The following is a 22309-nucleotide window of genomic DNA, read 5'->3' on the forward strand; positions in this document are numbered from 1 at the left end:
AAGCTGGGTTTTCTTCTGCTGCACCTGTGTACTGCAATGACATAGGGGCTGACGTGCAGATCTTTAGCCTGTCAGATTCAGAAGATTCTTCCAGCAATGCAGCAACAATCAGTGGCTTGGGCAGCAGGATCGGTGACTATTAAATATCTTTTTTTGAAGGGAAAACATTTTGGCATTTAAGCCGCACTCCTCACAGTCATTGTGACCAAAGTAATAAAGCTGTGATTGTAGTGACAGGAACGGGTGGCACCATGCAGAGAGATCATCAGTTGAAGAAAAGTCACCAGCACTCTATTAAATATGAAATAACCAGCTTGACTTTATGTGTCACATGACTAGATAATCCAATGTTTTGGGGCCATGCAGGGTCCCTTCATCAGGGTAAGATAGTCATTACTTTTTTTGTTTTCGTGTACTAGAAGATTAGCCTGCAGTCCAAATTTGAATCTTTACTGATACTATACGTTTGAGACTAGATTGCTGTTCACTGGCAGCTGCATTCGCCTGGTACAAATCACCCTATTGTAAGCAGGGTGAATGTGACTATGAAATGCAGGGCAGATCCCATCTTAGAGTATATCTTGTCATGTGTTTTCTCTGTGTTTGCAGCTTGGAGAAAGTTCTGAATTCTGCCAAAATTCTGGAAAGCTTACTTATTCATTCTATACTGTAGAAGGGTTGGAGCCATACACAGAATTTGACTTTGCTGTAACTCCTTATACGTACTGGGGAAAAGGAAATTCAACATCATTAATTCTTCGATCACCACAAGGAGGTATTAAACACTTTTTACAGTTTGTACAGTTGTGATATTATTTTAAAAGAAGCCAGTCATAACAGAAATGTACAGGCTGCCATTGCAAACATATCTTTGTAAAAAAAAATAGATGACTTTCATACTTTGACTTTGGCTTGGCTGCAATACCTTGTGAATGATACAGAACAGGTATCATAAAAAGGAAATCTGACATTTATTAGTTGCTTGCTTGTTCTTGTCCATGGGGTTGATTGACTAAAGGCAAATAGGCTGTTCCCTGTGCAAGGGAATTTTCACTGTGCAAGGGAATTTTTCCTTAGCTTAGTGAATGAGGTGAAGCTCTGCTGACTTCCATCATCCAATCATGTGCAAGCAAAAATACAGTTTCCCCTTGCATGTGATTGGGTATTCTTTTCAAAGTGAAATTTTACCACATTGACTAAGGTGTGGACAAAGTTCCTTTTCAAAGTGAACAGCCTATTTGCCATTAGTAAATCAACCCATGTTATTTAGATGTATCGAAGCCAGGAACAGCAAGGCAGTTAGCAATTTCCGAAGGAGGCCAGCAATGAAAGCCCATATATTTCTCCATGATAGGTGTATTTAACTGCAATAGTGGCTTTCTATTGATACTTAAGGACTTTGCAGAGGTCACCTGAAGTCCAAGAACTGCTTCTCTTTAGCTGCCTAAACTGACACACTGCACACTCAGAAGCGGCAAAGCAGCACTTGAGGTCAGGCAGCTGACAGCAGCTGTGAGACTTCATGTGACCTCTGATTTTCTAGTTGCCTCAACAAAGACATTTACCATATTTCTGTCCTGAGAGGTCCCTTTTAAGAAATCACAAATTTCAACAGGTAATGTTTTGCCTTGTTGTATACTCAAATTGTGTTTTCATTGATTCACAGCATAGGGCATTGACATTTATTTTTTAAATGTGCCACTTTGTTTTTTTCCTGTTAAGCTTAGAAAAGATCTAATAATATTTTCCACTTGTCGTAAAACACAGGCAAGGTCATTAATACGTTCAGTGCAATGTGTGTTTTTGTAGTAAAGACGTGGACAAATTTAAATATAACAATTAAAACAATGCTTTATTTATCCTGAGAAGTGATACAGTTAAAAGCAATTGTCTCATATATACCTGCATGCCTTTGGTATATCATAGAGTAAAGCAAAGGAAGTGTGAAAAGGGACAAAATATTACTTATTCTACAAAGATATTTTTAAGGAGAATAAGATATTAAGATTGTACAAAAAATTGCCTAGACATATTTGTTGGTGCTCCTAGAAAAGATCATAAATATCTGGATCATAGTGATATTTTAAATTAACTGTTTTCTGTAATTAGTATTACACGACTTCAGTCTTGTAATCAGTCAGTCAATTTATTTGAAGGAAGAAAAGTAGTCACTCTGCTGTTTGGCATCATCGTTTGCACCACACTAAACATGGACCAGAAAAAAAATCAAAGGAGAAAGTTGCCTTAGGAGATCAGAGAAAAAATTATAGACCAGCATGTCAAAGGTAAACGCTTAAAGACCTTCTCCAAGCAGTGTGATGTTTGCTGTGACTATGGCTGCACATATGATTAAGATGTTTAAGGTCCATGTGAATGTAGCCAACCTCCCTGGATGTGGCCCCAGGAGGAAAATCAACTCCAGATTGAACAGGAACGAATGGTAGACAAAGAGCCAAGGAAAATGTCCAGAGCGATACAAGCTGAACTCCAAGGTCAAGGTACATAAGTATCTAATCATGCCATCCATCACTTTTTGAGCAACAGTGGGCTCAAAAGAAGATCCCAGGCTGGAATTTGCTAAAATGCATTTTGACAAGCCACAGTGCTTCTGGGGGAATGTCCTTTGGACAGCTGAGACAAAACTGGAGTATTTGGCAAGTCAAATCAGCTTTATGTTCACAGAGGAAAAAATAAGCTTTCAAAGAAAAGAACAATGTTCCTTCCGTGAAAAATGGAAGAGGGTTGGTTATGTTTTGGGGCTGCTTTGCTGTATCTGGCACATGGTGCCTTCAGTCTGTGCAGAGCACAATTAAATCTCAAGACTATCAAGGAATTCTGCAGCAAAACATATGCTCAGTATCAGAGAGCTCTATCACAGTTGCAGGCCAGGAGTCCTGCAACAGGACAATGACCCAAATCACACAGCTAAAAGCATCCAAGAATAGCTAAGGAGAACATATTAGACTATTCTGAAGTGGCCTTCTATGACCATAATGTTGTTCCTATCAAGCATCTACTGTAAGTAAAGAGCAGAAACATGCAGTCCAGAGAATGCACTCTTCAAACCTGAGACAGCTGGAGCAGTTTGGGACACACTAGCTAATGGTAGTCAAAGACGTCTCATTGTGAGTTACAGAAATCCCTTGTTTTCAGTCATTGCCTCCGGTTTTGCAACAAAATATCAGGTTGAGGGTCTATTTTTTGTCCATATTTTTTTGTTTGCTATATTATTTAAAACGTTCCATTGAATCAAAAATTAAAAGCAGTCTTACTTTTATTAAATATTGAATAAACACTGAAGAATGCAAATTACTTATTGTCAGTTATAAGTCATTTGATAGAAAATTACTTAATAATAGCAATCATAATATGCAGGTATACCTATTGATATTAAGTATAACAATCATAATGAAGTAATCAAATGTATGTAAAGTAGCAATGTATCTGACATTAATGATGGAGCTTTAAGTATCCTCATAAATAACTTGGAAATATCAGCAGACCCAACAGAAAGTGAGTCCACATTGGAAACTTTACCTCTATTCTTGTTCTGGTGACATCTCAGAATTTTGGATTTGTATAATAACCTGTGTAAAAGGTTAAAAATCTTAGTAAAAACTTCAGTAAGTCGATCATTACAAGCTTTCACTATTCTCCCAGAAACACCATCTGGGCCATCTTGGGTTCTCCAGCCGGGGCACTCGTATGACTTCATGTTCCTATAGGGTAAGGACTCTTTCACAAAAGCCCACATGCTAAATGAGCCATTTTAGTGTGCGGGCTGGTGTCCTTTGTGTACAGGCAATGGGTGGCAAGGCCTTGCTGTTCTTCTGCGGTGTGGTGAACGACAGTGATGTCTGCATTTTTACACAATGCTCTGCAACCTGCCAACTTTGTAATCTGAACAGGGGGCACATATAAACAATTTTTTTTGTGTAGACATACAAAGAGATGTCACTGCTCCACGCCTGATTCAAAATCCCCCACCTCTGGAACTCCAGGTGCCAACCAAAGAGTCCAGCCACGCTCTATGAACTCATTAGAAAAGCAGGAAGCCAAACACCGATGTCCGATCACATCCAACTTATTAATGATTACACTTGGAAATAGAGCACTGCACCCCTGCATAGGACCACCCCTCTCTAAGGTTTCAATCAATATGGACTTGATCACAAAGGTGGAGGGAGCAGGGAGGAAAAGCTCTTTTATGCATTGAGCAATCAATCAATGCAACTTAATGGAGAACTATGAGTGAGAATCAAAAAGGTCTGCTCAATAGATCGGGACGTGAGCAAACACATACCGTCACTCGCTCACTTTTCAATCATCTCCCTGCAGAGAGCAGTGACTGTCAGTCACGGCTCCCTGCAGGGATTCCCCCACTCCGATCCTCCAGTGCTGACTGGTGGAACGGACGGGGGAGGGGGCGGGTACAGCTTGCTCTGCCTCCAGATAGGCAGAGCCAGCTGTCACTCACGCAGCTGGGTGGATCTCGACAGTAATGTCGGGATCCGTCCCGGCTGTGGCAGTCTAAGTATACCGCGAGCTATAGTTCGCGATATACTGAGTTTTGGGTCACAGGAGGACGCTAGTATATGTCTTCTCGTGACCCTTAAGAGAACTATGGGGAAAAACACTTAGCCCATAGTTCTCTTTTAAGTCTTAAAAGAATACATCACATAAACGCCATGTTACAAAGAGCTACACCATAATACGCAAACTAATATACAGTTGTAATTACATATCCCCAGACAAAGTTCATCAGACATTAAAACTTTCCATCAATAACAAAAAACCTCCCATGGAGAATACGCCTTATCATTTCCTCTGGAAGGTGTGAGGACTAATGTGGTTCCAAATTCCATTAATAAAAAGAGTGGCATTTTCTACCCTTGGAGATCTGTTATCCTAGGAGATTTGGGAAATCCAAAATTAGTTTGTTTTGAATTGTTTAATGATTTACAGATTTTTGAAAACATATGGCTTGATGCACATATTTGTGACAAAATCTAGGCATAGCGAGTTATCAGTGTATGCAGTGTATCCTAGTAAAGGGGGCCCAAACAATTGCAGCCATCTATCTCATTGGCACTAAGGGTAGCACTTCCTGCAATATTTGTTCTATTTTTTAAGCAGGTCTGGGTTACGCTTGGGCATTGAGTTTTGAGTTTTCAAGTATTGTATGCACATCACACAAATTTCTTATGAACACAAAAACGCAGCAACTGGGGCTCCCAGGTCTTGCAAATACAGATGTGTTTTAGGCTGTATTTCCTTAGGCATGTATTTGCATTTGTGAGAAAGAGCCTTTACCCAGACAAGAGCAAAACCTATTTTTATACAGATTCTTTTATAAATGTATTGTATGAATAAAAAAAGTTGTTTTTAAACTTTTAAAAAATCTTTCTGTGTGAATACATTGAAGTGGCACCTAAAAAGTCAAATTGCCCAGTTTTTTGGTTGTTCTTACATTCTAGATAGGGATGTGGTGCAATTGATTAATGGAGGCTAGTCCAACCATAGCTATTCTTTGAGTTAATCCCTGCAGCAAAATCACCCGTCTAACACCAACTGAGGACAAAGTTATAGCTGAATAAACAGGTATATAATATATATATATATATATATATATCTATATATATATCTATGCTCTGATTCATAAGGGGAACACAGGTGCAAGAACGTAAGGGGCTAAACTTTACTAAAACTTTTACATTTATTTATTTAATTTTACATTGTTGATTGATTAATAAACATTACAATGCAGTATTTTTGGTAAAAGTTGAAAACTCCTAATGGACACAACAGGTATTGTCCATAACACAAGATAGCAATGTACATAATTTGTCTTATAGTCATAGATATTAAAAAGGACACTGCCTTCTAAGACCTAATTGTATTTCTTTTTTTTTCTTTCCTAGTTCCTTCTTCACCTCAGAGTCCACGAATATATTCTGTGGGAAATTTTAACTTGACTGACATAAAAAATATTGGAGTGGAATTTAGATGGGATGAGCCTGAAAGGAGTAATGGCGTTTTAATAAATTACAACATTTTATATACATTAGCACAGGAAAGTGAATATAATGAAACAGTTGGTATGCCGATAACAATTAACATTACAGCGTCTACAAATTCATACAATCTTTATGACCTTAGTCCTGAGATTCTACTTCGGTTTAAGGTGAGGCTTCTGCAGGATAAATGTATGATTTAGAAGGTGAATGTATTTAGAGCAGTTTTATAAAAGTCTATAAATGTTTGATGCAGAGCCATAGCTAGCTCCTTTTGCTCCCAAGGCAAGAACAGAAAATTCTTCAGGAAGGAGTCTTTGCACATGTCACGTGTGTGTGTGTGGATGTTTTTTTTTTTAAACTGTTGGGGAGGCTTTGGGGAAATATTAGGGATCAAAACAGCCCCGTGGCATTTCCCTTTTGAAATAGAAAAAGAGATTGAGGACACAGAGTCCTCTGCCCATACAGGGGCGGAGAGCAGCGGGGATCATAGAAGAAGCTGGAGCCTGTGCCGCTCCTCTTCTCCCTGCCGAGCCGCGGCTGTGTTGGCCGTCTGGCACCCCTGTTGCCTATGGTGCCCTGTGCTCGCCTTGGGAACAGGGGCGAGGGGGCGCAGCCAGGCCTATCTTGGCTGTGCCCCCTCTCAGCTGCGCCTGAGGCGAGTGCCTCACTCGCCCCATGGGAGATGCAGCTCTGGTTTGACAAAACAGAAGCAACTGGTGGGTAAGCTTACTTACAAATTGTACAGTTGTATCAAACCTTTACCAAGAGAAATACGTTAGCTGTTAGCTAGGAATCGCCACGTTCGCTTGTAAACGAACAAGCGGCTTCCCCACACTACATTTAGTCTTGCCTTCCCAAAGCACGACTAAATGTAGAAGGCAACTTACCGCCCGGCGCCCGGAACTGTATGTTCCGGGCGTCGGGGGATTCCACACCGCTGCCGCCCGTCTGCGCCCTGCCGCCCCGAGGCCGGGCCTCGGTGGCCTTGTAGGGAATCCGGGCCTGCATACACGGTTTCTTTGTTTTACTCAAATACCTTGAACATGTTCCAAAGCCACATTTATTTGTTTTAAAATAAAGTCTTTCTATTTTAATCCCATCCTGTTGCTCTTCTCTCCCCTCACACTTCCTGTCACTTAGTAAGAGCTGTGCACATTGATTCTGGTCACGTGCACATCTTTCTTTGCCTACACCTCCACGAGGCAGTCTGAGCCTGCTGACAGCTGACAGCTGACATGCTGAATGTCTTCAGAAACTTAGTGTAGAAAAAAAATGGCTGAAATAGGAATCATGACAAGACATTCAGCTCACCCCAGTGATCACAGCTCAGTGCAGAGTCTGGGGGTGGGGGGCGGACTAGGATTTGTGGGTGGAGACTGGAAGAATTCTACAGAGGAAACTTGAGAGAGCTTCATAGTTCTCATGTCTAATTGTAGTCCTTCACATGAACAAGCACAGAGGGTGGCTACTTTTCAGCATACATGGGGATCATGGAGAGGAACCAGGAAGTTGTGGCTGGAGAAAAATAAAATGGATTTTGGAGCATTTAGAGCTGAACAATAACAAAATAAAGTACACAGTCAGAGATCATTTATATAATAGAAGTTATTTTTATTATTTAATTTTTGAGTTTAGTGTCGCTTTAAGTTGTAAAATATATTGGACTATTAAATAGTAAAATATTTGTACTTAATTCTAATGTTTTTTTCTAGGTGCAAGCTTATACTTCTGTTGGTCCTGGGCCATTTTCTGATATGGCCGAAGTGCTTATTTCAGGTATCACATACAGCTAATCAAATAACAATGGAGAAAAGAAGATGGTATATTGGCTGGAGAATGTTCCCTTATTTTAGTGAATATAGTGAATACTGTGTTCACATTTCATGTCAAATCATGTACAAGGATCAGTGTAGAAATAGCAGCAGTTCAAGGGACTTGAATTATGGGAAAATATTTAATTTCTTCTTTATTGCATTCTTCACCAAAATTGAAGTGCAATGTAGAAAAAATGTCAAGCCACTACGTTTTTGGGTCACAAAGAACCCTTTCTCAATCAGGAGTTAGACATAAGTAATATGCTTGAGCAAGAGTACATTGTGACCCGAAATGTAGTGGTTGGAGTTTGGAGTGGCATTTTGTCTACCTTGACTTGGAGAAGAATACAATAAAGAAGGCCTTTTTGCAGTTAATTCAAGTTAATTCCTTTTTGCAGTTAATTCCCTGTGCCATTTCTATTGCTACACTTACTTATGTAAGCCAAGAACGCTGACTGGGGTGATTCACTGCATTCTCATGGGGAGTTATGCTGCATACAGAAATTTGTATGCAATTTCATTGTACTATTCTTCTGGGGGCTTGGCCAACACCCATTTTTGGGACATAAATTAACAGCTAGCTGTCATACTGGAAACATGGTGAACTGGTCTTTGAAATTATGAGCATATGTGCAATATTTTTTTTAAAAAAGTCACTATATTGTTCATTAAAAAAAAGGTGAGTAGTCCTGCAGAAATGGCACAAACCTGCTGAATCTAGAGGATGAGAGAATGAAAAGCCACTATACATTACAAATAAATACATTCACCACTGTCATAATGCAGTACCAGCCACACAGACTTATGTTCTTAAAGCCCATGCATGGCTCTTTAGTTAAATGGTATATTTCAATAAAATAAGATAAAAATGGTTTACAAATGTTTAGAAATGTGGAATGACATACCCACCTCCCATGTTCATAGCCAATTACCATGCTTTATAATGACAAAAACAAAATTTAGGCTGGGAATGTTCAACATAAGTTGGTTTACACAGCTAAATGACCCTTTATAAATACCTCTAATAAAACACTATATAACCAATTGACCTAGCTATAAATGTTAACAGCATAAACATACAAAGAAACAAAAGAAAAACCCAAACCTTCCTATTTGGCTACTTTTTAGGCAGTCATTTTGGTACCTTGATAACAATTATCTTATTACTTTAGTCATACATGTCAATTAATTGTACAAAATGTCCAGCTTACTGCCACCCTATGTTCGCCTTGTGTTGTTTATGCTATATTCTTGTTCCCACAGATATTCACCCTCCTCCGACTCTTATTGGTATCTCTTCTAACCAAATCTCTTTCAATGATGTGGACAGAAAGCAGGTGCTGTGGAATCTTACAGAGGAAAATATAAAGTTGGCTTCCTACATAGCTCTTGATGGAAGACTCTATTTCCTGCGTAATGATAGGATCTTTTTGAGGGATACAAAATGCAAATCTTCAATTCTGGTATTTGTTATAATTTTTCTAAAATTTAATAGTTAAGCTGACCCTTCCTAAAAAGTGCCCAAGGTAGCTATACTACCGAACTGGAGGCACCTTTTGTCCGTGTGTTTGTATTCAAATATATCACTGTCAACCCTTGGATCCTCAGTTCAAGCAGATAAAATTAGTCCAGGCCAGCTGAATACACTGTTGAAATACAAATATGGGAGTTGTTTAATTGCAATCTTTCTGTACACCCACTGCTGAGATTTATATAATCCTGCCAAATAGTACAGCTCAGCCTGGCAGGGCAGGAGACCTGATTTTTCTCTGCTGCATTTAAGTGACACTTGCTGGTCTTGCTTCTCCTCGACCTAGTGATTTGTCAGGAAACCAAGAAACTAGACAGAAACTTAAAGTGCAGGTTTAAAATATATAAGGAGTTTATTGAAAACAATAAACATAAATGCAAAAACAATGGAGAAAGTCCAAGACATCATCAGTGCCAAGCCAAGGGGTCAGAAGCCACAGTGGGTAGTCAGCCGAACCAGGTCAGGGAACACTGAGAGCAGGATGAACGGGAAAAAAAGCCAAAGTCAGGAACCAGTAGATCGGTCAGCCAGAGCCAGGGTCATACATGGAAATTAGGAACAACAGCATCGCACTTGGTTGATCAAAATAAAAGCAAGGGCGGAAACTGAATGGACAAGATGAAGCTTAAATGATGATGTTAACTGGTTTGACCATAAGAGGGCGCCAAAGAGGAACAGCGGTGCCAGAAACACTACACAAGGGTAAGAAACCTTGGCATGATTGGACAGTGACAGGGAAACATCACACTGTGAGCTCATCATACTGTCATTCTCCTCTCCTTTCCCCATATTTGTTGTTAGCTCATAAACCCCGCAGTGCAACTGACTGGCTCCTTGTGCTGCTTTTCCCTCTCCCTCTCTGAGATCTGTTGTATATTTATTTCATCCTTTGTTGCATGTCAGTGCTGCTGATCTCCTACAGCTTCTTCGCAACCACTTCCTGGGGGACTATCCTGGTGGTAAAGACCAGCAACATATTTTGTTATTTGTTTGCACATAGATATTTGGTATATGATATATTTAACAGACCAAAAGGGAGCAAATAAGTGAAGTTAATTGCTAGGGTTTGCAAAATGTAAAGTTACCTGTGTCCAGATCATTCACACTAAAGAATTTATATATTCTGATCAAGCAGTAAAAGCATCTTGAAAGAAGCTCTCATCCATCTCTGTATCTATAAGCATTGTGAAGAAATAAGTTTAAAAAAAATAGTTTTTCTTTGAGAACAGAATCTTGGCAGTCTGCCAGTCCCCTACAGTAAACAAACATCAAGTGTTCCTAACTTATTAGAAACTGACTAAAGGTGTCCATACACTGCTCGATTCTCGTACGAGAATCGGGCGAAATCCCGCGATCGTACGAGAATCGAGCAGTGTGAACTAAGACGTGCAACCGTTTCTACTGTACGGTCGCACGTCTTTTGTCGAGCCAACATGTTCGATAGCTGCGGAACGGGCCGGTGTGTGCACGCGCACACTGCCCGTTCTGCATTGCCGTCATCGGAAGCCCGCCCCTCAGCGGGGTGGGCTTTTGATGATCGCAAGTACGATCTGCCCGTCCAAGGTGGGCAGATCGTACGGGCTTCCAAGAAGCATACGACCATCGCAAGACAAAAGTCTTGCGATGGTCGTGAGGTGTATGGGCACCTTAACATTCGACTCAAGAGCCTTTGCTGTGATCATTTCACATAAAAAAAGCAGCTAAAAAGGTTGTAATGGATTGCTTTGAAGTGTCTTTACTGCTTGTTAAGACTATTTAAATAATTTAATGTTCTTAGCCTGGGCACAGGTGCACTTTCCTCCTGCAACTCTCACTCCATCCTCTTGAAGCTCCTCTAGTAATTACAGAAGTTAGACTTTACATTTTGAAGATCTAAAAAAATCTGCAGAACTCTACTCTGCTGAGGGACAGCATGGTAATCCCATCAACATGTTTTAATATATACACACAGATACGCTGGAAACCAACTCCAGTGCCCGGTTGCGGCCATGACCTCTGCGACCCTGGTAGTTCCGCCACTGCTGGAAACCGCTCTGACAACCCTCAGCTCCTAGTTGCCATGTTGCTGCGGATGCTATGATAGTTGTCTATGCTAAGGAGTGAGATGGGGCAGTGACAAACGAAGCGGGTAGAGCTGTATGCCCTCTGCGTACATCTCTCCTCCCAGACAACCTACAGAAAGGGACCAGGTAGAGAGGGCTGGTCCCCTGAACAGAAAGAAGATGGATTACTTGGCTATGGATCAGCTTTTCTACAAAGATTGCTAAAGAATGAAGCAGGGCACATCAAAACAGAAGGATCTTCTCCAAAGCCGAGCATTTTACTTAATTTGTAGAATCTTTAGTTCGTGCCCAAAGTTCAACGTTAAGGCTAATACAAGTACTTGCAGGCATCATAAGCTGCCTTTGCTTCAGCTTTATTTATTTTTTCTAGTGCTTTTTTGTGTTTTTGTTGGCTCCATAGGTCATAGGGGACAATGCAACTGTGTTCACTGGCAATAATAAAACATCCAAGCAGATATAATAGAAAACATAGGGACATTATTCTGTATGTCAAAGTGTGCTCTGTATGACGCTGACACTACTTGGTGATTTAAAAGAAACAGGATGTTCTTTGAAGTGAATTGTTTTTTTATCTTTCCAGCACAACTATTTTGAGAAATGCAATCTAGATAAAGAGAAAAAAAAATGTTAACCCAATAAAGTTAGAATGACTCATTCTGAACAATACATGACAATAAAATGAGATCATTTATGCAGATACGTTTTAAACCCATTTTTATAGAAAGGTTTGAATTGAGGAATCGATAATAAATACAGGAAATGTAGCTGGTACAATGATGTTACATAATATAATATGAAATGGCATGCAATAATTTATACCAGCCAATAATAATTCAGCTTTTGTCAGCATAGAGTTTGTGGGCAAATGAAAAGTGATTTTTTTTAATTGTTTTCTAAAGAAACTGCATTGTAGATTACCATAATAACTAAAGGCTTTTTGTTGTTTTTAGTTAGTAGCAGATGAACGTTTGTCTGGCACTCGAAGCATGACAGCAGACTGGATTGCAAGGCATATATATGTAGTTGTACATTCTGAGCAAAATAATACTGAACTCTTCTTTATTGACCTGGAGCATAAGGAGAAAAACCTCAAACCTGTTGGTACATCTCAGAAATTTTCCAACCTGGCCATAGATACTATTACTGTTTACCCCCTGCTTAGGTATATTGTATTTCTTATTAACTTTTTTCTGTTCCAATTGTATCATTTTATTGTATTCTTTGATCTTCTTTTCTTAGTTACTTAGTTCCACAGGTAGGTTGGAAAAAGGCACACGTCCGTAAATTAAAATAATTTAAATAAAAATACAAAAATAAACTAAACATCTGTATCCTCATAAACTTAAACCTGCAGTTGATCCAGAGAAAGGCAAACACAATCATTTTAAAGACAGGTCCAATTTCCAATGCAAAATTCCTTCCTGATCCCTTAAAGCAGGGGTCTCAAACTCAATTCCCTCGAGGGCCACTCACCAAATTGTTTTCTCCCATGGGGGCCGCTCACTAAATTCCATACTTTAAAATAAAATGTAACTATATGTGATATGGTATTATGGACCCCAATACACACACAATAAGGCCCCATTCATATCTGTAGGTTTAGGTGCGATTAGGGATTCCTGCGTCAGGGACTTGCGTTTTGCTGCAGCAGGAATCCCTAATCTGGCGTTTACAAGTGGCTGCTATCACCCATTCAAGTTAATGATCAGGTGACAGCCGTTGCATGTAAACTCCTGCACACCGCATGTAATGATATGTGATATTATTACATGCGGTTAGAAAACACTCTCCCTGAATACACAATCATTGCGTCCATGGAGAGTGATTGATTCCTAACCGAATGTAATCATATCATGTATCATTACATGCGGTGTGCAGGCGTTTACATGCAACTTCTGTCACCTGATCATTAACTTGAATAGGTGACAGCTGCCGCTTTTAAACGCCAGATTAGGGATTCCTGATGCAGGAAACCTATGTTCCTGATGCAGAAATCCCTAATTGCACCTACAGATACAGATATATACAATCCCAGTCCACCCACACACATATAAAATAATATAATTCCCAGTCCCTCCCCACCCCCACATATAACATAATATAATTCTCAGTCCCTCCCACCACATATAACATAATATAATTCCCAGTCTCCCCCCTTACATATAACATAGTATAGTTCCCAGTCCCCTGCCCCCCAACACACACATGTCAATTAAATACACAGCACCTCTCCTGCTTACCTTGTTGCAGGGAGGAGGCTGTGATCCACGATCATCGATCGCTGGTGATCTAGTGGCGATTAGAAAGGTCTGCTGCAGACCTTACTAATCAATCCTTTCGGCCAGAGTTCAGCGAAGACGCTGGCCGAAGGGATCCGAGTGCCGCAACAGAAGCAGCTATGCGATCTGCATCCAATAGAGATGCAGACCATGTAGCTGCTCCCGCAAGTCTGGTACGCGGTCCGTGACTGAGCTGGCTGCGGGCCACATAGTACCGGCTTGCGGGCCGGTACTTTTGAGTCCACTGCCTTAAAGCAATTAGATACTCCCTGGATCAACAACCTACAGTGTCATTTATTATAAATATTGATAGGCAGTTATATGTTGTGCTTTTAAAAATACGTCTCCGCTTTTTTTAAACTCAATCTAGTTAGCTAGAACTATCTCCTTTGTGCCCAAAATTAGACTGCATATTCAAGATGAGGTCTTACTAGTGCTTTGTTCAGGAGCAAGATTATGTTTTTATACCAGAAAGTATCTTCCTTGCTCTAGATCAGTAGTTTTCAACCTTTCTAGTGCCGGGACCCCTTTGTAACATTTGCCAAGTTGGGGTGACCCCAATGGTAAAATTATAATTTTTTACTATTAAAATTATTTTTTAATTTTTTTACTTTTTCAATTTTTTATTTATCTGTCAAACACATGACCCTTGGGCTGAATGCGGCCCGGCAGGCCATTTCATGTGGCCCTCACACTTCTCCTGCAGCTGCAGCAGGAGAAGTGCTGACTCATCCCCACCTTGCCTCCCATACTAATCGCTTTACATTTTTAAACTGAAGCCGGCGCTGTAAACAGGTGCCGGGCTTCACAGGAAGGTTGCTGAGGTCCTCAGCAAGATCCCAGCAGCCTCCCAGTGAACCGTTTACAGTGCAGCAAATTTCATCCTTCCTGTGGATCCACCACATTCGCACTTGCTGAGACTGACCGGGACTCCTTGTGAAACTGCACAGCCCTCCTAAGACCCCGCTCAGAATAGACCTCGCACAGCCACCTGAGAGTCCACACATAGGACCTGCAAACCCCTACATAGACCCTGCACAGACCATCTGAGAGTCCGCACAGCCCCTGATACAGTCCATTCCCCAAATGCCCCTTCATGAAGATAGATTCTTATTTTATTGAAAACATATTTATGGATAGAAAGTTTTATGCATTATGTGTAGACATGGTTATAAATATTAAACAAAAGCTAATGTTTAGTTAAGCCGTAATATGTCTGGTCCTTCTTTTTCTTTTTATATTGAGTAGTCAGCTGTGATTTTACAGGCAGATATAAGAGATGATTATTGACTGTAAGTTAACTATTTATTGGTTTTTATTGTTTTAGCCGCTTATACTGGATCGAACACTGGGAAATGGGTAGTGGCATATCATATTATGATAGCATAAACGATACCATAGTACATGTTTTGGGAGACTATATTCAGAAAGATGTTGCCCAAGCAACTGGCTGTGATTGCCATATGAAGAACTGGGAATTGATAACACTGATGACTTTGGATACAACAAATACCAGCAGCTCACACATATTATTCCTATGGAATGGAACAAATATCTGGGCCTCTGATATTGATGGATGTCAATGTTGGAATGTGATTAAGATACCTCTTATGCCTGGTTAGTATTTATTACTATTCATTTATTTGGTAGCACTGAATTCCTCAATATCAACCGCTGCCCCGAGCATTGTAAAGTCACGCAGTCATGTAGTCTCCCATACTCTAGTGCTAATTTAAGGAAAATCATTAATTGCCAAATTACTTTGTTAATAATTTAAATCGAACCTTCAGTTTAAATAAGCTAGATACATCCCAGATGCATCAAAGCAAAAGGTATTTAATGTCTTACTGGTTTTTTTCCCCAAAGCAGCCACAATCTGAGTAGAAAAGCATTTCCCTTGCCAGCAGCTGCAGACTGGGATCCTTGCTCTCTATGTGGAAGCAGTGGTCTCTCTGTGGAGGTTTGACATCCCCTGCTCAGTTAGACTCACAGTTTTGCATTCAGCAAAGCTCATGATCCCTGTTGTTTGGAGAGCTGTGGCCCTGACTCAGCAGTGGGCATGTTGGACCTCTGCAGAGAGAGTACTGCTTTCGCATAAACAGCAGGGTCCCGAACTGCATCTTCTGGCAGAGGACAGGCTTTTGTGCGTAAGCTGTGGCTGTTTTTTTATTTTTTTTTAAGAAATCTAAATGTAGGGCTTTGTACACCCTGTGTGTTAAAACACCTGGATTTAATTTTTTTTTATTCAATATATATTTATTACATTTTTCAAATAACATATACACATATACATTTAAATACATAAAAATAGTTTCCTTAAACATATACATATACATACTCTCTGGCACTCCTTTCCTGCACAAAGGAAACTTTTCTTTTCTACTTCACAATATAATATTGTTAATGTCTCATTGGCACTTCTGTGTATAAAGCACTTCTTCAGGATTATTTTGTAAATTCCCAAGATTTCCTGTTCTGGAATGGGCACACTATTTCTGGTAAATGCTTGTTTCTAAAATATGGCTGTATACCAGGGGTAGGCAACCTCAGCACTCCTAAATACTAGGGATGCAGCGATATCGTTTTTTTTTGGTATTGAGTACGAGTACTGATTTTTTTTCCCCCCAGGATACCATATAATTGGTACCGAAAGTCCCATTAAGGAAGCCGGGTGGCGTGTAATGACTTGCTGCCCGGCTTACTGACAACGGAAGTTCCGGTATTGGGATAGGCACTGGGAGTATTTGGGTAAGTACGATTACTCGTCCAAATACTCGGTATCGCCACCGCTACTGATACTAGTATCGTTATCGGTGCATCCCTACTAAATACAATCACTTCGTATTTTGCTTCATTCAATAATTTTCCTGATTTTTTTATTTTTATTTGTTTTTTAAGTTACCTGAAATGTGTTAAATTAAAATGTTGCATGCAATCATTCCATCTTCCTTTGACATAATTTTTTTTCCACATAAGTGTTATTTTTTTTATTGTGCTCATATGCTTTCTATTTAATAAAATGTTTACATAATGGCCTCTACAGTTCATGAGTAATATGTCTTTATGATTTTATTTTCACAAGATAAGATGTGAACTATAGAAGTATGCAGTTCTAATGTAAAATTTTACATGCATATTGACTTTGTATAGCCGTCTACATTTGAGCTGACCTTCAAATAAGATTTCTGCTGGATACAAAATGTTGTATAGTTGGTGCTAAAAACACTGAACAACTGATCTTTGTTTTGGATTTACATTTGCTGTTTTCATACAAATTATTCTGAAAACACCAGTGGAAAAAAATTTACTGTAGTGTTGTAAATACATTTTTTCATGGTCAAGGCTAAAAAATAAAATTTTAGAAAAACATTTTATAGATTAGATAATATATAATATAAAGGTTAGGTCAGAGAGGTTTGGGAGGCTGCTGCAGCCATGTACAGGCACCTCTAGGGCACTGTACTTTTTACCTGCAACAGTCTATCCCTCTTCCATTCAATGTCACAATCTCTTTAGGGTCCGTTCAACATTAGCAGTCTCTCACCACACACGCAATAAAGTATGGTATTTTGTGTGGTGTGTTAAGGCAGTTGAATGGACTGTCAATGCACCTCAATGGACAAAAGAACATACAGTTCCTGCATTCTTTTTGTAATGCAGCACTCCACAAAGCATGGTATTTTATTGCCAGCTACTATACTTGTGTGTTGGGGTGCCAAGCAGTACTGCAACCGCATAACGAAAACCTGCTGTGCCTTACTATGTGTTGCACTAACATGTTACATTGAAGAATTAACCCTTATTGCTGAGTTAAAAAACTAATAGAACTAGTAGAATTAGTGCTGAACTAAAGGCCAAATTACCTAATAAACGGTAAGCCTGAAAACCCTATTAATTTTTTTTGGTATGTGAACTTTTCCTGTCTTAGCAATAGCTCTTTTCCTACATGACCAGTTGTTGATGTAAAATTTCGGATTGATGATCCCATGCTGACAGATTTATTCCCAGGCCCACTATAGTAGTAATATCTGCACTGCCCTAATGGCATCCCTGGCTGGCAAGTTCAGAAATAGAGCACTTGGCATTGTGTGTACAGAAAGCCCAGTATTAATGTATGCAGTTTTTTATTATTGGGTTGGGGGTAAAAAATTGCTGCATACCACAATACTTCATACTGTCTTTATGATAAGCTGTAGGCAAAAAGTAGGATTGTTTAGATGCATTAATTTATAGTAAGTGTATTTTATTACTTTCACAATTAGGTTTCACAATTACTAGTCTGACAGTAGATGACTATTTTATATATTGGAGTGTTAATGTAGATGAAAAAACAAGCATATATGGAGCAAGCAAAAAAGATCACATGATAACGTTGTTGCAATTTACTCCTGAACAACATGTTCAAGTTATGGCATACAGCACATCTCTGCAACGCTTTCCAGGTAAATTATTTTCACTTTACATTTATTGTTTTTGTTCTAATCTAGGACTTTCCAGATTGGAAGGAAATGCATAGTAATTTATGATTTATCTGGGAGCTGGCTTGATACCTAAGCATTTGTAAAAATGTCGAATGAAAAAGGGGGCAATAGATCTACTGCACCTACCTACTTTAAAAAATATACTAAAGTACTGTGCTAAATAACTTGTTAATAACAATAATATGAAATGCAATGTATCCTGTTAAAAATATCTGCAAACAATTTATTTTTCTTAATGTATTTTAACCTTTTTTTAACTGAATGATATACAAGTTATAAACCTCATTCAAATAAAATAAAGATACATTCAAATGAAAGACTGATTAAGGGAAAGCATAGCAGTAGTAAGGATGCATGCAAAATTACCTTTTTTAAGCTATTGAATTTTGAGCTACAGAACAGTTTGGGGCCTACCTAATTTGAAACTCAGAGGTCCTAATTTATAGAAAAATCTTGCAGTTTCACTACTAGAAATTTAAATATATGATAGTGCTTTTTAGTTAAAGTGTATAGGAAGCCTACATTTTTAGTAGGTATTGATCTAAACCCCTGTCTGATTTTTTGCCCCAGCACTGGTGTAAGTGGTTGCAATAATCTCCCTTCATTGGTGGTCAGTGGTTGTAATGTTAATCCCCCACTATTGGTGGTCAGTGGCAGGCTGTAACAATGTAACTCATTTGGTTTGACACTGCCAAACTTTCCTGAACACATACTCCTGTGCTAAGCTTGCTCTCCCATCTAGGGCTTTACTTGAAAATTCTGGCATCTTTCAGTGTCTGGTGCCAGAATGGAGAGATTAGTCTACCACTTGGCACATCACTGCCACTCTGCATGTTCCTGGCAGCCGCACCAGGGCACCCTCTAAGTCCATGGTTCTCAACTGGTGGGTTGTGGCCCCATGTTCAATGGGTCACCGCATGCCTTCAACTGCACTAGGTAAGAGGCTCCTCAACCTCCCCCTAGCTCAGCACTGTCATTTCTCATACAAGCAGCCATTCAAAACATGCTTCCCGGTACAGAGTGTCAGCTTGAGGTGGGGTGGGGCTATGGCTGCGAGGGAGCTTCATCCATATGTGCATTGCTTACAGCTCCCTTGCGTACCGTTTAGAGATGCTTGGACCGGAGTGATGCCACATTCTGGCTCCAGGCACCTCTACAAGGGAGCACAAGGGAGCTCTCCAGCAATGCACATTTGGATGGAGTTCCATCACAGCACAGCAGCCCACAGTGGACCGAAGGCTGAGGATCGACTCCAATAGGGAGTATGAATCTTAAAATGTTTTTTTTTTTTAAATATTTTTTAGAGTGTGTATGTATGTGTGTAAGAATGTGGTTGTGTGTGTTTGTCAGTGTTTTTGAGCGCCCGCTCACAATAGTACAGTGCATCAATCACACAGTCCTGTGCGATTAACACACTGTACCATGCAATCGCACCTACCACATGTTCTGGTGCGCGAGGTGAGTTGAGTTGCCATTCATTTGAATGACACCCCAAACGCACTTCCTGCCCACAGTTCAATTGCCTGCACCAGAATGCACAGTACCACAACGCTGTGCATTCCAGTGAGATGTGATTTGGGACGTGACTTAATGGCTAAGGACAAATATGGGTCCTGAGTTTACACAGGTTTAGAACCACTGCTCTAAGTGGTGGTATCTGGTGGGGACTGACCCGACCGGTTACACCACTGGTCATCATGACAAAAAGAGAGGGTGAATCTCACCAGCACAAACACAGGCAGCTACTTTATATACTTTAAGAGAATTAAAGTGATTTTATTGTGTCTTATGCATTTACTACTGCCCTTTTTTTGCAATTGTTCAGAAATTAATCATCTTTCTAAGTATCAGTAAAATCCTTGATGTTGTTTTTTTGTGTATGAATCTGCCAGACAAAAAAGCACTCTGCTTTGAAAGCATAGAATAAAAACATTATGACAATAAATCTGCTTTTGTTATTTTGGATCAGAGAAGTATTATTCTTGTTTAAAGTGTAAGTGCATTTTTAGAGAAAGGACCGGTCTAGGAGCCAGCTGGGACTATCTCTGTTATGCTAACTCCCTAGACAAAACAAGCACTAAACCCTTGCAGTGCGGGGGTAGCCCCACTGCAAGGGTTACGTTTTCTGCCCAGAGTTATTCTTTAAAGGGTACACTGCAATCAGACAGAAAATTAAACCTTGAGATGCTGGGATCACAGCTACTTATTCAGTACTGATGTTTTTTATGCAGGCATTACTGTACTACACTAATCCACCCCACTCCCTATTTTGGTAATTTGAAGTTGATCCTAGAATGTGACTGCTTGCAAATTTGGAACACACACTGCAGACGCAGGCTGCCTTTACCATAATGAAAAACAGATTCTTTTGGAAGTTCATAATTTATTGGTATTGGTGATGATGGAAGCAGGAGGAAAGAAAAGGCACAGAATCAAATGGCTCACTTCTGCCTGCATAATGATACTGTGAGGAGCTATGACATTTCTTGATAGAGATGGCAGCTGCCTTCACAAAGGGTATCTCCATTCCTTGCAAATTTTGGTGATACCCAGAGCATGTTAGTTAGTGGGCAGGAACCGTGTGGCGGCAGCTTTGCAAGCAGGAAATACTATTTTAGGGATGATGAAAGCCAAATTTAATTAGATTTTTTATTATGATATGTTTTAATGCTTTGTAAAAGCTGATTATGTTTTTCTGATGCTGGAGCCCAAAAAAGCTGGTTGCAGTCCGTTGGATTCCTAACTGCTGTGTGGACTCTTGCATCCAGTATAAAAACACTTTTTGAGGTTTTCTACCCTAAGAGATGGTAAAAGGTGAGGCTGCTATAATTACAGTGTGCAACCTGAGATTCTTCTGTTTTTTGGTTTGTTCTCAGCACAGCAATAAAAAAGATATCTGCAACTTTGGAATGTCAGACTCACACTTGCCATGCAAATGTGCGATATTTTACATTTTGATTACTAAAAAATGATATTTTTTTATTTTTTTTGCTCCTAGACATCATACAGTATATGAATAGCAAAATAAATGTTAACATTGTACATTCTTTTGAAAAATCGCACCATTCTTCAGCTTTGCACTAGTGATATCTAACACAATACCTTCCTTTAATCGAAACTCTAATTTTAGTGTTTTCTTTTACAGACAAAGGATGCCTGGTACTGGCATCACTTACCTCTATACCAGTTGTACTGAACTCTACCACTACAAGCCTGACTTTACAACTGCCTCCAGTAACTTATAAATTAAACTGCATATCGATAAAGAGCAGCACTCCAACGTACACAGTAACATATAGAAAACTCAATCATGGCAAATATAAGGAGCCTGCAATATCCGCAAATATCTTCACTGGAAGCATACTAGTAAGATGGCTTAATTTTCTTTTATTTTTGTATACATTATTTATAAAGATTTGAAAGGTTCGGCAACAGGTAAGCTGATGAATACACCACTAAAATACTTAGGTGGTAATTGTTTTACCTGTTAAAGGATTTATTTCCATCCAGTCTTGAAATTTAAACAACTCTGCCAGATCGTACAACTAATGATCTGACTTTTGTTTTGCTGTATTCTTAGCAAAACCTGTCCTCAGCATGTGATTAGACAGAGAGGGAGCAGCAGACGGATTAGGTCACCTCTCTGCCTACTCCTCCTATGAGTGTGTTCCTTTTCAGTACTACCGTAGTGATGAGCTATGGGTTCAGGTCGACCACTAGTTCGACCCTTATTTATGGGTTTTTTTTCTCTTAGTGTCCCCCTTGTTAGTAACATGTTTGGTAACATTCTAAATGATTCACTTCACTTTTGAAATAACTAGCTAGTGTGTTTTATTCACATAGAAGAACCATTTGCTCTTATTCCTTGAAGTAGTGAACACACTGTATAGAATAACATTTATTCCCTTGGTAAGAATGCTTTCTCTGCGCTAACAGGAATTTCAGAATCAGATTGCACTTATCCTTGGGTTACAACCTTTCTCAGATTATGAAATGGAAGTCAGCGTGACAAATTATTACTCATTTTTGCTTGCTGAACAGCCAAGAACCGTTCTTGTTACTGGAAAAACGGATTATGGCGGTAAGTATATACTCCATGATTTACAATGTGTCTATTGCAAGTA

The 22309-nt window shown here is 39.5% G+C and overlaps 1 protein-coding gene across 1 annotated transcript in view; it reads left to right on the forward strand.

Moving 5' to 3' along the window:
- ROS1 (ROS proto-oncogene 1, receptor tyrosine kinase) overlaps nucleotides 1-22309 on the forward strand; it is a 100255-nt gene that overhangs the window by 35819 nt on the left and 42127 nt on the right. Inside the window, exons 20-28 of the mRNA XM_018563518.1 lie at nucleotides 610-775; nucleotides 5922-6184; nucleotides 7730-7793; nucleotides 9095-9294; nucleotides 12376-12587; nucleotides 15032-15321; nucleotides 17967-18146; nucleotides 21331-21419; nucleotides 22122-22266. Coding sequence (XP_018419020.1) covers nucleotides 610-775; nucleotides 5922-6184; nucleotides 7730-7793; nucleotides 9095-9294; nucleotides 12376-12587; nucleotides 15032-15321; nucleotides 17967-18146; nucleotides 21331-21419; nucleotides 22122-22266 — 1609 coding nt within the window. The remainder of the gene's footprint in view (nucleotides 1-609; nucleotides 776-5921; nucleotides 6185-7729; nucleotides 7794-9094; nucleotides 9295-12375; nucleotides 12588-15031; nucleotides 15322-17966; nucleotides 18147-21330; nucleotides 21420-22121; nucleotides 22267-22309) is intronic.

This window comes from Nanorana parkeri, unplaced genomic scaffold (assembly GCF_000935625.1).
Source record: "Nanorana parkeri isolate BGI_ZX_2015 unplaced genomic scaffold, ASM93562v1 scaffold22, whole genome shotgun sequence".
Taxonomy (NCBI): Eukaryota; Metazoa; Chordata; class Amphibia; order Anura; family Dicroglossidae; genus Nanorana; species Nanorana parkeri.